This window comes from Oreochromis niloticus, linkage group LG13 (assembly GCF_001858045.2).
Source record: "Oreochromis niloticus isolate F11D_XX linkage group LG13, O_niloticus_UMD_NMBU, whole genome shotgun sequence".
NCBI classification, from domain to species: Eukaryota; Metazoa; Chordata; class Actinopteri; order Cichliformes; family Cichlidae; genus Oreochromis; species Oreochromis niloticus.
The window spans coordinates 26,601,488-26,614,156 of record NC_031978.2 but is presented as its reverse complement, the minus strand read 5'-3'; the positions used below and the strand labels follow the sequence as shown (position 1 = coordinate 26,614,156).

The window sequence follows — 12,669 nt, the reverse complement described above, 5'->3', positions numbered from 1 at the left end:
CTCTTGCCAGAGCTCATTATTGTCAGACAACACCCGTGATAGATTGGCCGTATGGCAGGTTAGAGTGCTGTTGTATCAGGCAGAGAATGTGAGCTGGTGCTTGGGTTTCCCTCTTCCTGCAGTTTACAGGATTAAAATGTCATTTATAGTGTGGGGAGTTTTATTATGATGGCTACACTAAGTTTTAAGCTGGTGTAAACCTTCTGACCACAATCTGCTTTTACATTTTTATATTACTCACCAAGCAAGCTTGCCTATCTCCACTGTACATACTGTAAATCATACTGATAACAGCCGTTATTTCAGCCATTTTTAGCTAATATGTGAAATGAATGTGCAGAAACCAGACGACTGTAAAAATAAAGCTCAGTTTTCCCTCCAACTAGGTGTTTCATATAAATATGAAATGACTGTACACAGCACTGAAATGCCTCCTGAAAAAGTAAATATTTCATGTTTTGTGCTCCATTAATTTTGGCAGAAAGTCATTCATTGGCAAATCAGTGTTTAAGTATGCTATCCTGCAAACTGGAGGGCACTGAAATTCCATTTTAATTCTCTTTTTTAGGCACAAATATTCAGATATTTATGAGCATCCTTTGTGATGAACTGTGTCCTACAGCTGTTGTCTCTGACATCTCATATGGACGTCTGGGGATATCGGAAACATGTCATCCATTCAAAGCAATTCTAATATGAGTTGGGGAATCAGCGGGATTTTAAGCATGCAAGAGACTGTGGTGGAATGTAAAACTGTTGAGGCATAATTTTAGGGATGCTCATACTTCATACATCAGCTTTACATTTAACTGAAAAAAAATCTCACTTTTTACTCCATTTAGGATTTTCCAGTAAAAAAAAATCCTAGTAATAGGATATATATGGTTCAGTAATACACTGCAGACAGGAGCCCACCTATTGCCCACTGGGTAATTGGGCAATAGATCTTTCACAGTGTGTCATGGATAGTTAAGCTGTTATCCCACCAGTGATCCAGGGTCTGATGACTAAAGGCTTCATTAAAACCAGAAGGTCCTAAATGCTTTGCCTTTATTTCCTGTGTGAGTTTAAAAAAAACAAAGATTGATGCTCCAGCTGCTCAAGAATAAACTAAACCGGCTGAGTGACTTTATCCAAGCTAGTGACCCACTAAGGAAAAAAAAATGAATACAGTCAGTGCGGCTGTTGCTCTGAGACACACAGAGGCAGAGCTTTCACCGAGACAGAGCTGAGGAAACAGGCTCAGCGTGCAGGCGACGTCCCGGGCCTTTTTCATTGTTATCTGACGCGATCGGGGCGCATCTTCAAAGTTGAGGAGATAAAGAGGACCCCAAAGACTGAATGGACTCCTGCCTTCACAACGACAGATTGCCGATAAAGGAGACAACTAGGACCAGCCTCTTATCTGCTTTGTTATATAACTAAACGATCAGTTTAGCGGCATTGTCACCGAGCTGCTGCCTGTGGAGATATCTCAGCAGAGAGCCAGTTCCACAGGTTAGGCGCTTTCGCTCGGAAAGCTGTCTGTCTGGTTATTTGGCACCTAGCTGACATGATGCAGGCCTGTCATTCTTCAGCTACTAGATAGTAGACTACACCAGCGAGTAAAAGCTTATCTTATTGGAAAGCGTTTGGATCGTAAGCATCCTTTAGAAGTATTTCTTTTTTTATATTTAATATCTATGTGTGAGGATCAGTTGAAATCTTTTCTCTGGGCTTGTTTGCCCTCTCCACGGCTTCCTCGCAGCTTGTTTTGGCATATTTGCATGTGAACGAGGCGACAATCGGCCTTAATTGTGTTGCTACTGTAATGCCTTTGATCTGTAATGTTTGAAGTGCCTGTGCCAAACGCTGGTTCTTGGGTAACTGGCGCCAGCGCTGGCCGGGGTATCAAACACATGTCAATATGAAACCACTGGAGACCATTGTGTTCTCCATCTGATTGCAGTGGGAGCTTGAGGGTTACAGGCTCAAATGTGATGAGAGCGTTAGAAATGGCTCCCCAAATTTAAGTGCTGCCCACACCATCTTGTTTGTTAAATGTTGCTTTCTGCCTGGTTACTATCAGACGTCTCTTAGGGAATTATTGTTTACGCTTCCATCTTGTTAGAAAACTGGATAAGCAGGGAGCTCAGAGGCCCAGACTGTGATATCAAATGGAACTGTTGTGAGAAATTGAGCAAATACACTTTTCCTCCTTAACAAAGCACCATAACTGTTTATGTTTTGTGCGTAAAATTTGCCAGAAACAGCTACTAAGTATAACTGAAAATGTACACAATTTGTTTTAACAGTGTTTCAGTTTTTATTACCTTATATTCATGTTTTCATTTTCTTCAGAAACTACTTAACTGAAAGTAATAAAGGTCCACTTACACAAATATCAGTATCGAAATATAATTGAGTGCAGAATAATTATAATGTGCGTAATATAATTATCACTAAAGTGGGAAGCGGTTTGGGTTAACTGTCGTAATTTAAAGAGAATTGGGCAACTTCAGATGCCATGTGCTGTAAAAGTAATAAAAAAGGGTTACAAAATGTAACAATGTTTAATCACCCAAAGGAAAAGTTGCTAAAGCTAAAGCTCATACACTGTGAATCCTTACTTAATGAATCTAATGGTATTATCTAAAAGGAAAACTGAGCTGTAGCTCAGTCTGCTGTATGCATACAGCAGCAACCTGATTTAGCACCAAAATACCTGTTAGAAGCAATATGGCTCCTTTAATGGGTTTTTTTCCAGCTGAAATATTAACAAAATATCATCCATGTAAGCAACTATATTTATACAAGTAGTAAATGCAGAAATATAATTTTGAGTGAGGGTCCTAATTTCACTTTCAGTTCAGAGAAATGCACGGTCTCAAAAGTTTCCACAGACTAGACGGCGCCAGGTCATGACACACTCACAGGATAGGTAAAGTCTCATTATCCCACAATCATTGGAATCGAACAGGCATTAACAAGGGTCCCTACATATGCAAATACAAGCGAGGGCTGACCCTCCTATAAAAGCCGACCGTGGCCGGCACAGACCCTCTGACACTTGGCGGATTTACATGTCACAGCTCCACTGTGAACATGGTGAAATACTTTTCTGTGGACTGGCTGGCCCAGAACCATCACAATACCATTCAGGGGCACTGTGCTGACATGGACACGACCCTTAACTGCAAACCTCACATTCCCTGCATGGTGCAGCCAAGCCCGCCACCCTTTGGCAAAGGTTACCTGCAGATAAAGTCCAAAGCAGTTAAACGCTTCGAACACGTGGGGCCAGCGGAGAGCTGCGGGGCCGAGGACTCAACACTGTGCTCGCCACTGGATTCATCAAACTGCACCACACCGAGTAAGTACCCAAGATCTCCTGATTTTAAACCACAGAGTCGAGCTTTACGCAGAAGAGGAGTTTGTAACAGTTTTCCTTCTTTTAGTTTGTGACGTCAGCGAGTACCTCTGCGGGTATGAGAGCGACCCGGTTTCCTCGGATAGACTCTCCATGGATGAGGGGAACGAGGGGAGAAAAGACGCTGGACCCCAACGCCGAGTGCGCACAAAGTTTTCGCCCGAGCAGGTCAAGAAACTGGAACGGATATTCATCAAGCAGAAATATTTGGACGCAGGGGAGAGAGAGAAGACGGCACAGAAGCTGAACCTCACAGAAACTCAGGTGAGACGCGCCAGCAAACTCTTTATTGACATTCGGGTTCATGAAGACGCAGACATCTCCAAATTGCTCAGTGCTGCGGATGCTGACCGAACTGTTTTTGTTTTTTTCTTGTCTCAGGTGAGGACCTGGTTTCAGAACCGAAGGATGAAGCTGAAACGGGAAGTCCAGGACTATCTCACTCCCCAAGTCCCGCCGGTCATTTTTCAGCCTCTGCCTCCGGTTCAGTACCACAGCATGGCCGGACATCTACCCCATTACTCTGCTACGGGCCATCCCTTTTACCCATTACCTGTCCCGCAGCTGCTCCCCCATCAGCACATACCTCCTCACTACCCTCATCGAACAATGATACACCACCCACATTTCTACTGAGGAACTGTCACTTTAGAGACTTCTCTTTGCCCAAATGAGCCGAAGATGTGTAATCAAAGAGGTTTTTTTTGTTTGTTTGTTTTTTATATTTGTGTGATTTTAAATATTGTATATAATTAAAACATTTTGTATGCAATTAAAGAAACATCTATTTATTTAATAAATTTTATCCCTTAAGCTTCAGCAGTTGACTTCTTTGTTTTTTCTGTCTCTGTCCAGATTATAAGCATTGAGCTGATGATACGATCTTTATTGCAGGATTAGTTCCACATAAATAGCTCATCCTGTCTTTCATCATAAAGGAGGGCGGGTCTGGAAGAAATCAATGACAAAAGGGGGCTAAAGGTCACATCACAACACTGGATCTCCTCTGATTTGGCTATATACACAAACAACAATAGATTAAATCAGGATTCTTCAACACGTCCTGGAAACCCTAAATGACGTCACTTTTCTTTCTTTTTTTGTTGCTACAAAGATCAAATTTATAACAAAAGAGCCCCCATTCATACTTTCTGATTTTCTCCCTCCTCTGTTATTAAAGATTGAACATGTTTGTCCCCACTACTGCACTTCAAACGCCAGCTAACGGGGAGATCATGGTTAACAATTAGTCCTAATTAGGCCTCTCATTGAAGAGTTTACACTTACCACAGGGGCACCGACCTGGCTCCAGAGAGTCTGGAGCTTTGTATGGCCAAGGGACCTGATCACTGATGTGAAGTCTGAAGCCTGGAGGTTAAAACCTGATTGTGTGATGACATCTGGAGATAGTGAGCTCGATTCGAAACTAGTCTGAGATAATTAAATGAGGGGGTCGAGGGCTCCTGTTTAAACTCTTAAACTTACGACAGTTTTTTTTTTCTCTTTTTGACATTTAAATTAATAACTCATGTTGTGTAAGAATGAGGGAATTCACTGTTTGATATGGACGTGCTATAAATGCTCAAATGTTTTGAATTAAGCTCGGCAAACCTGCAAAACAACAACCTGCAGGATCCCTGCTGTGTGAGGTTTCAAGCTGGCCCGAGGCAAACATCTCAGTCAACAAAGATCAAAGAAACTTTCTCACTTTCTGTCGATGTTCTCTGACTGCGGTCACACACACACACTCACCCGGTCCCACCCTGACAAAGGCATCATCACCAGTTTGCTCAATGCTAAAGAGCCACCTACACCCTCGATTACCTGAAAAAGTATAACAAACTGCATACTTATATATATATATATTTATAAGTTGATGGTGGTCATAATAAAGGTTAACAGTGTCAAAATGACCTCTTAAGACGATAAATTATATAAAATATATATCTGGGAAACATTGCATAACTGTATGGATTTTTCTTCTTGACCGACAGATGTTAAACAAGTCACACATCCCACATTTATAGTTATTCCCTTCGCATTTAGTGGCGGATACAGACATGATTCTCTTTATGCAGACATCGTTCAGTTTGAAATGCCAGGTAAATGAGAGTCAGACTCAGTGGCGCCAGGGCATCCCAGCACGACCTGAGAAAAAGTAGAATCCTGCCTCTATTAACCTCAATTACAACCGCCATCAAGTCCCCATTGTTCCGGTGAGACCGCTTTGCATATGCAAACAAAGACGTGTGCCCCTCCTATATAGCGGCCAAGAGCCATCCATACAAACACATACTGCTCCAACCGCTGCTTCTATCCACCATGGCTAACTTTTCTGTTGAGTGCCTTGCCAGGAGTTATTACGAGGAGATGACTCCATGGACAAAGGATGCCGCGCTTCATTCGAGATATCTCAGTGAAATGGTGGAATTTACAAAGGAATCAAGAAGTCGATACTCTGCAACATCGCCAAACAGTAAGTTCACTGATAAACCTTTTGTTTTAAGAGCTGCCATCGATAGGGCCTTTGTGTGCGTATTGATTTTTGACTAAATTAATTCAACTTCTCACCTTTTTCCCTCCAGACAGTTGCGACAACTCTTCTGGGTCCGAGAGCGAAGTGGGAGATGACAGCGAAGGGGAGGCCACCCAGCAGAGGAGACTCAGGACCAAGTTCACATCCGAACAAGTTAGCAAACTGGAGCATACTTTCAGCAAGCAGAAATACCTGGGTGCCACGCAGCGGAGGAAAATCGCCGAGGAGCTGAACCTTTCTGAAACCCAAGTAGGTTACATGTATGCTTTCCCCAAGGCCTCCTCAGTGGCACTGCAAAGCTTTCCAAAAGCTCTCAACAAATGACAAAGACTTTTATTACTATGTTGCCATCTATTTACCCGATGTAATTCAAGGTAAATCTGTTTCAAAGACTATATAAACATCATAAATACACTATATAAAGAGTCCCTTTGCTTTGTGTTTGTGCGTAGAGGATAGTTCCTTATGGGCTTTTTTGCATCTCACAGGTGAAAACGTGGTTCCAGAACAGGAGGATGAAACTGAAAAGGGAGGTCCAGGACAGAAGGACGGAGTTTCTGACAGTGCAGACTTCTCTTCTGCCCCCGATGCTGTTTCAGCACCCCTTCCTCACCGGACAGCTCCCCGCCAGCTGCGGCTTCTACCCGCAACTGCAGCCGCTCCCCGCACCTCTGCACCATCACGCCTCCCACCCTGTTCTCCTGCCGCCGCCAAACTACTTCTGAGGTCCCCCAAATTATCCCCCAAATTCCTGTCTAGAATCTAGATATTCCTCCCCTCATTGCTCTCTCTAAAAGAGAGATTTTAAAAGTTGTGAATATAATTGCTTTTATTATGTCTGAAGCACTGCACTGGGTATGTTTTGATGTTGTATGTATCATTTAAATAATGGAAATGAACTTGCTGCAAGTTTTTATGGTTTATGGCAAAAATAAAGCAGAATTAAAGTCTTTAAACTGCTTGGGATCGGCGTTTTTTTTCTGTTTTGCACTTCGGATTCATAGTTCATCATTTTACGTGCGCACACTTAAAGAAGTAAAACACACAAACCACGACGTTAAAAAGTCACATATATTTCGGGCAAGTTTATGTAACATTTTAGGAGAATGTAAAATTATGAATAAAAGTTTGTAAATGAGAAGACAGATGACGATTTTGGGGGGAGGAGTGAGACAGTGTGTCGTGTAGAAGCTGTTGTTTTCAGTTTGGATTAAAAGGACACAATATTAGGGGGAACAAAGTGGTTGAAGGTCTCACAATCGGATCCTGTGTGTTGCCATTTATTGCAACAGGAACAACGTGTGCAGTTCAGTGCGCCTCTCCTCATCATACTGCAGTGTTTCTATCAGTGCCCTCTCTCACTCCCCTTCTCTTCTTCTGGTTTCCCAGCCTTGACAAGCAGCTGGGCAGTTTTCTAACATCCCCGTCGATACAGAACATGTAGCGGCATGAATCATGTAACAACAGTGACAGGCCCGTCTGTCTTCTCCGTCATGTAAATGCAACGATGTGAAGTTGTTGTCCCCTGTTTTTGCCGCTGGCATTGCTCCATGCTGAGCCTGTCCTCCGCTGGTTGTAGATTTTACTTGTTCAAAGGGATATCAGAGCGGATCTAACCGCGAGATCATTGAGCTTCATTGAGATCTATTGTATAACCATTCAGCTGTTCGCACTTACTTGAAAGACAGAGGGAAGGCGCCATTGAGTCTGCCAAAGGTGTATATTGGCTCACCTTAAAGTCATTAGTTGGCTCCAGCTAAATACAGTTAGGTCCATAAGTATTTGGACAGTGGCACAGTTTTTTGTAGTTTGGCCTCTGTACAGCACCACAGTGGATTTGAAATCAGGCAATCAAAATGTGACTGAAGTGCAGACTTTGAGCTTCCATGTCCATGGAGTTCACTGAATGCTGTGTTTCCTTCCTTCATATGCTCGGCTATAGGCCTCTACTGCAGCTGTTGGGTTTCTGTGGCTTCAGTTTTGTCTTCAGTAACTAAAAAGCATGATCTGTTGGACTGAGATCAGGTGACTGACTTAATTGTTGGAGAATATCAAATATTTCTTTGCATTAAGAAAATCGTTAGTTGCTTTTGCAGTATGCTTTGGGTTTTTATCCATTTACTGCTGTCTGATTAGTTTTGCAGTATTTGCTTGTATCTGAGCAGAGATTATAGCCCTTCAGAATAAACACCGGTGGCGGCCCTATGTCATAACAATGAGTCCACCATGTTCAACAGAGGGTGTGCTTCCAATCATGGGCCACGTCCATTTTTTTCTCTATACTTTGCTAACGATGGGAAGTTAATCTCTCCTGACCTGAACTCTTTGAGATGTTTTCTGGTAAACTCTAATCTATAATCTAACTGAACTCTAGAATCTACTCTTCATATTTAAAAGAAACTCCTGGTGATCAGACACGTGATGTATGTGGATTTTTGGCTGGCTCTACATTGAGCAGCACACAGGATTTTCTGAGTTATTTGGCAGGGCCTAAAGCCAGCGCACACAAACAATCTCCAAAGAAAATAAATGCTGTCATTTCCCACCAGGAGGCACAATTATGAAAAAAGAGATGATTAGACCTGCAAGCATCAGTAACTAGAATAATGAGAAGGACACATTCATTTAAAGGCTTACTGGACCATATATCTATTTATGCTGTGCCTCTGTTTAGTCCTCCAAACAGAGGAAAGCCTCAGTCTGCAGCATTAGCTGGGATGGTTCCTAGCTGTGACATCAACATCAATCAATGATCTATTGTGAGAGGACAAAGATGTGGTGAATTAAATGACAATGAGTTTTTCCCTGATACCTTTAGAAAAAGGTGAGTGAGTAGGTGAAGAGGTGTCAACAGTGGCTGCAGATAGACTGATAGGAGTCCTATTAATACATTTATTCAAGAACTCTAGCTAATTTTGCCCGCTTCCCTAAACCTACAGAAGAAACAGTTACTTTTACACTAAAAGAACAACTTTTTACTAATGAAATGTGCTTGACACAAGATTTAAAAATGTGAGCTCAGTAGTTAACAACCTTTCTGGTTTGTAACCCCTTTGAAAAATACAAAGGGTTCATAATTATTATTTTTTTTAGTCAAGTTTTAAAAAAAGGTCAAAATGTTTCATTTAATTTGCTTTAAGTTTGAGACCCCAAGGAGGTGAAACCTATCATTATAACAGTGCTTCACAGCTTAACACATTTCAAAATAAAAGCAAAAACGTTTGATGCACATATTTTTAAAAAACCCCCTCTTATATGCTTAATTATGTCATGACCCCCAGATTTTGACTCTTATGAATGGCACCAACCCCTAGAAATCATATTTTTTTGCCTTTTAAAGTTCACTACATTTGCAGTGAAGTGTCTGTGTGATGCTGTGGGTGGCATTTAGATGGCATGGTCCTGCTCCACGAGCTCCAGCACTTTACAGGGCAGCACTACAGCGAATCAATTCAGTGCCGTTATGCTATGAGCAAACATTTCTCTCTGATGGACAAACTCTCTTCCAGATGATGCTTCCATCCACTGAGTAAGAAGGGCCGTTCAGCAGTTTGATTAGTATGAGTTAAATGTTGTGGCCTTCACATTCTACAGATCTCCACTGCGGCGAGCGCCTATAGGAGATTTTTGATTGACACATTAGACAGTTCTCTCCACTGCCAGCATCAATACATGCAATGACAGAATATCATTTGGAATAATCAATGCCTGGGAGCACTAAAACTATTCTGTTACCACTTAGTCAAATGACACTTTACATACAGTTTTTTTTTCAGCCTTGTTTGGTTTGTGACCTCTTACAAAAAGTAATAAAAAGCACTATAGTTATAGCTATAGTAAAGAGCAACCCTCCTCCATCAAAATCCTTCAGATGATTTTATTAAAATATCCACTTTCTGATGTCTCTGAGGAAATCCCTGTATGAGTGTCTTCTCTTTCTCCCTGCTCATTTGATCTATCTCAGACTTGGCAGGTATATTGTTAAAGACCAGACTGTTAATTATTTTACGGCCCCTTTGATTTTTATGACCCTTTTAGTGGGCCTGTGAACCACTGCACTACACCACCTAATTGTATTTATAGTCAAAACAAGTTCCACCTCAACCAGAGAAATGCTATTTTGCTTGTTTTGCTACCTTTTAAATGTTTTGAAGAGTGAAAATGTAACTTTTAAAAAGCAAAGAAAATGATGGAAAGATTTATAAAAAGCACAAAAAAGATCCTCTTTTATCGCATTAAATCAGCAATACTGAGATTTTATGAGCACTATTTCTCATATCATTTGTGCTGCAAAAAACATGACTAGTTATTATTATGTAAAAGTCTGTACTGTATGATTAAGTGTCCAATACCACAAAAACTTAAACTGCATACAAATACTTAAATCCAGTATTTAATGGCCCAACTTTCTTTATTCAGCAAATACTCAGAGGCAAACAGACATGAACAATAATGTCACATAAATGCAATAAAACAGATATAAAAAAAAATGATAAAGATCAAATTTGAGCTTTGATAAATAAATCAATTATAATCAGAGGGGCATAAAAATACCTGCATCCAGTGTATCAGTCTGTACTTTGCAGATTTTCTCTATAAATCCCAGACAGGCTGGAATTCCAATGTATATGTGTGTGTGTGTGAGAGTGTGAGTGAGTGAGTGTGCAAATGCACAATTTGAGGTCAGCTGTCATGCGGAGTAGATGATGAAATGGCTGTCTGTCTGGTGGAATACCTCTGCAGCCCCATTTTCCCATGCCTTATGCCTCTTTAAAGTTAAATCTCAAAGAAGTATGTGCATAGGAAAAAGGAACAGCGAGTGCAACAAGTCCCGCTGCCCCGATTCTGGACACTGGAACCTGTAGGGCAGGGATGACAAAAGGCATAGAGATGCATGACTGCAAGCACAACACAAGAAATGACTCTTACATTCTTCTCCTGTCTGACTGGCTGAAATTGCATTACTTCCAGGTATTAAAAATACTGTAAAATCAAAATAAAATGCACATACAGCAGTCATTTAAGCGCTTTATAGTTGCCAAGATATAGTTTTAATTAAAGGATTAAGTTTATAAAATGCGTGGAAGGCGTGAAGAGGACTTACCCCGTATAGATCTCCATGCGTGTCTCCCAGGAAAGCACCTCCTGTTGGCCATTTATCCCTCCACAGGGACCTTGAAGATGTTTAACAAAGACAGAGTAGCTGTTGTGCGTGCTCACTCAGCACTTCTCCTCCCTCTTTGGTTTCAAGCCATGGCGACACATCTGGGAAGATGCCTGTAGACACTGAGAAAAAAAAAAAAATTCTACAGTACGGTGGCATACAAAGGTTGGATTCTTCTGCAAAAATACTTTGTCTTGTTTTGCTCCAAATCTTTCAGCTACTAGTGAACTTGTTACAGTTATTATCTCCTATCTGACACAAACTGTGGACGTCAGAAGCAGCTCACGGAAGAAGGGAAATATTCAGGACGCCCTGTTCCTGATGGTGGAAAAGTTTCTTATCTGTTCAGGGTTTTTTTTTTTTTCGTTCTCTTTCCCTCTCCCAGAAGAGAGGCCCCCGCGCTTTTTAGAACTCAAGGTCTCTAGACAAGGACTCTCAGGGTGTGCTGAAGTGAGACGCTGACGCACACACACAGGTTGTGTGGTGTGTAGCTGAGGGAGTGTTATGGCATGTCAAGGCCGGTGCACCGGGCTGAAGATGAAACTGCTCTCTTTTCTCTGAACCACTGTGTTTGCAGCGCTTGTGGGCAGCAGTCGTATATCACACGCTTTGGTAAAGGAAGATCTATCTTTAAATGAGCACCCTGGACCAGCTGAGGTCATTTCACATCCCGATGTAGCTGTAAAAAAAAAAAAAAAATGTCTGGCAAAAATGCCGCTAATGAGCACTGAAAGTTACTTAGAAGCATCATACATCTCAGTGTTGAGTCTCAGCCTTGTTGTGTGTGTATGACATCTTTAATAGAGCATAAATGTGCATTGACCCAACTCAGTGTTTGAGGAAGCTGATATGCTCCATAGCTACAGGAGTCATTTATGTTGCAGCGTTAAATCCACTCTTTTTCTTTCATGGCTCTGAATCACGTCTTCAAATCATCAGCTATGTTCTGATGTGGAGAGGATTCTTTTTCTCTCTCTCTGTCTTTCTCTTTATATTTTATGTATTTAAGTTGTATAAATTTGATGTCATGAGAAGTTAATGAGTCCACAGTGCCGTGCACATCAAAGGTCTGGACATTTGATTGAGACTAACCAATTACTTTGCTTCTTGTTTTCTTGGTAGCAGCTGAGGAATCTATATTCATCAAAATGAACATAGTTAAATCATTAAGAAATACATCAATACAACAATAAATCAATGGCTTTTTCGGATGAAAGCGGGTGCATGTTGGGGCATTTGGTTAACACTGTTGCGTCACAGCTCCTGGAGTGAAGCGAAGCTTTCAATGGGTTTGTTCTTCGGTCCAGAGATATAGCAGTTAGATTCTAAACTCACCATAAGTTTGGGTGAGAGTTTGAATGATTATCTGTATCTCTGTGTTGACTCTGTGATTGGCTGATGACCCTTTTCAGGCTGTACCCTGCCCCAGCACAGATAGGGCCTAGTAGGATAAGCAGTTAAGAAAAACAGATCAATGATATTTGGTGTTTTGTAAACTGTTGTTCACAAAAAAACAAAAACAACAAAAACATTTTGATCGTCTTTACTTGAACTGTGCAG

General features: G+C 41.3%; 2 protein-coding genes and 1 long non-coding RNA gene across 3 annotated transcripts; 2 read left to right on the top strand and 1 right to left on the bottom strand.

Moving 5' to 3' along the window:
* The first annotated feature begins 2,882 nt into the window (after positions 1-2,882).
* Positions 2,883-4,214, top strand: vox (ventral homeobox). Its single transcript, XM_003457985.5, has 3 exons — positions 2,883-3,352; positions 3,438-3,673; positions 3,791-4,214. Exons 1-3 carry the CDS (start codon positions 3,085-3,087, stop codon positions 4,043-4,045), a joined length of 759 nt encoding a protein of 252 aa, XP_003458033.1. The 5' UTR covers positions 2,883-3,084; the 3' UTR covers positions 4,046-4,214.
* Positions 4,215-5,715: 1,501 nt separating this feature from the next.
* On the top strand, positions 5,716-6,830 carry vent (ventral expressed homeobox). Its single transcript, XM_003457984.5, has 3 exons — positions 5,716-5,885; positions 5,995-6,194; positions 6,434-6,830. Exons 1-3 carry the CDS (start codon positions 5,732-5,734, stop codon positions 6,668-6,670), a joined length of 591 nt encoding a protein of 196 aa, XP_003458032.1. The 5' UTR covers positions 5,716-5,731; the 3' UTR covers positions 6,671-6,830.
* A 3,507-nt stretch (positions 6,831-10,337) lies between these two features.
* On the bottom strand, positions 10,338-11,371 carry LOC102079200 (uncharacterized). The gene is made up of 2 exons (XR_267693.4): positions 11,050-11,371; positions 10,338-10,804 (listed from the first exon to the last, which is right to left on the bottom strand). It is a non-coding gene; the product is annotated as an uncharacterized LOC102079200 (long non-coding RNA).
* Between the last annotated feature and the right edge of the window lie 1,298 nt (positions 11,372-12,669).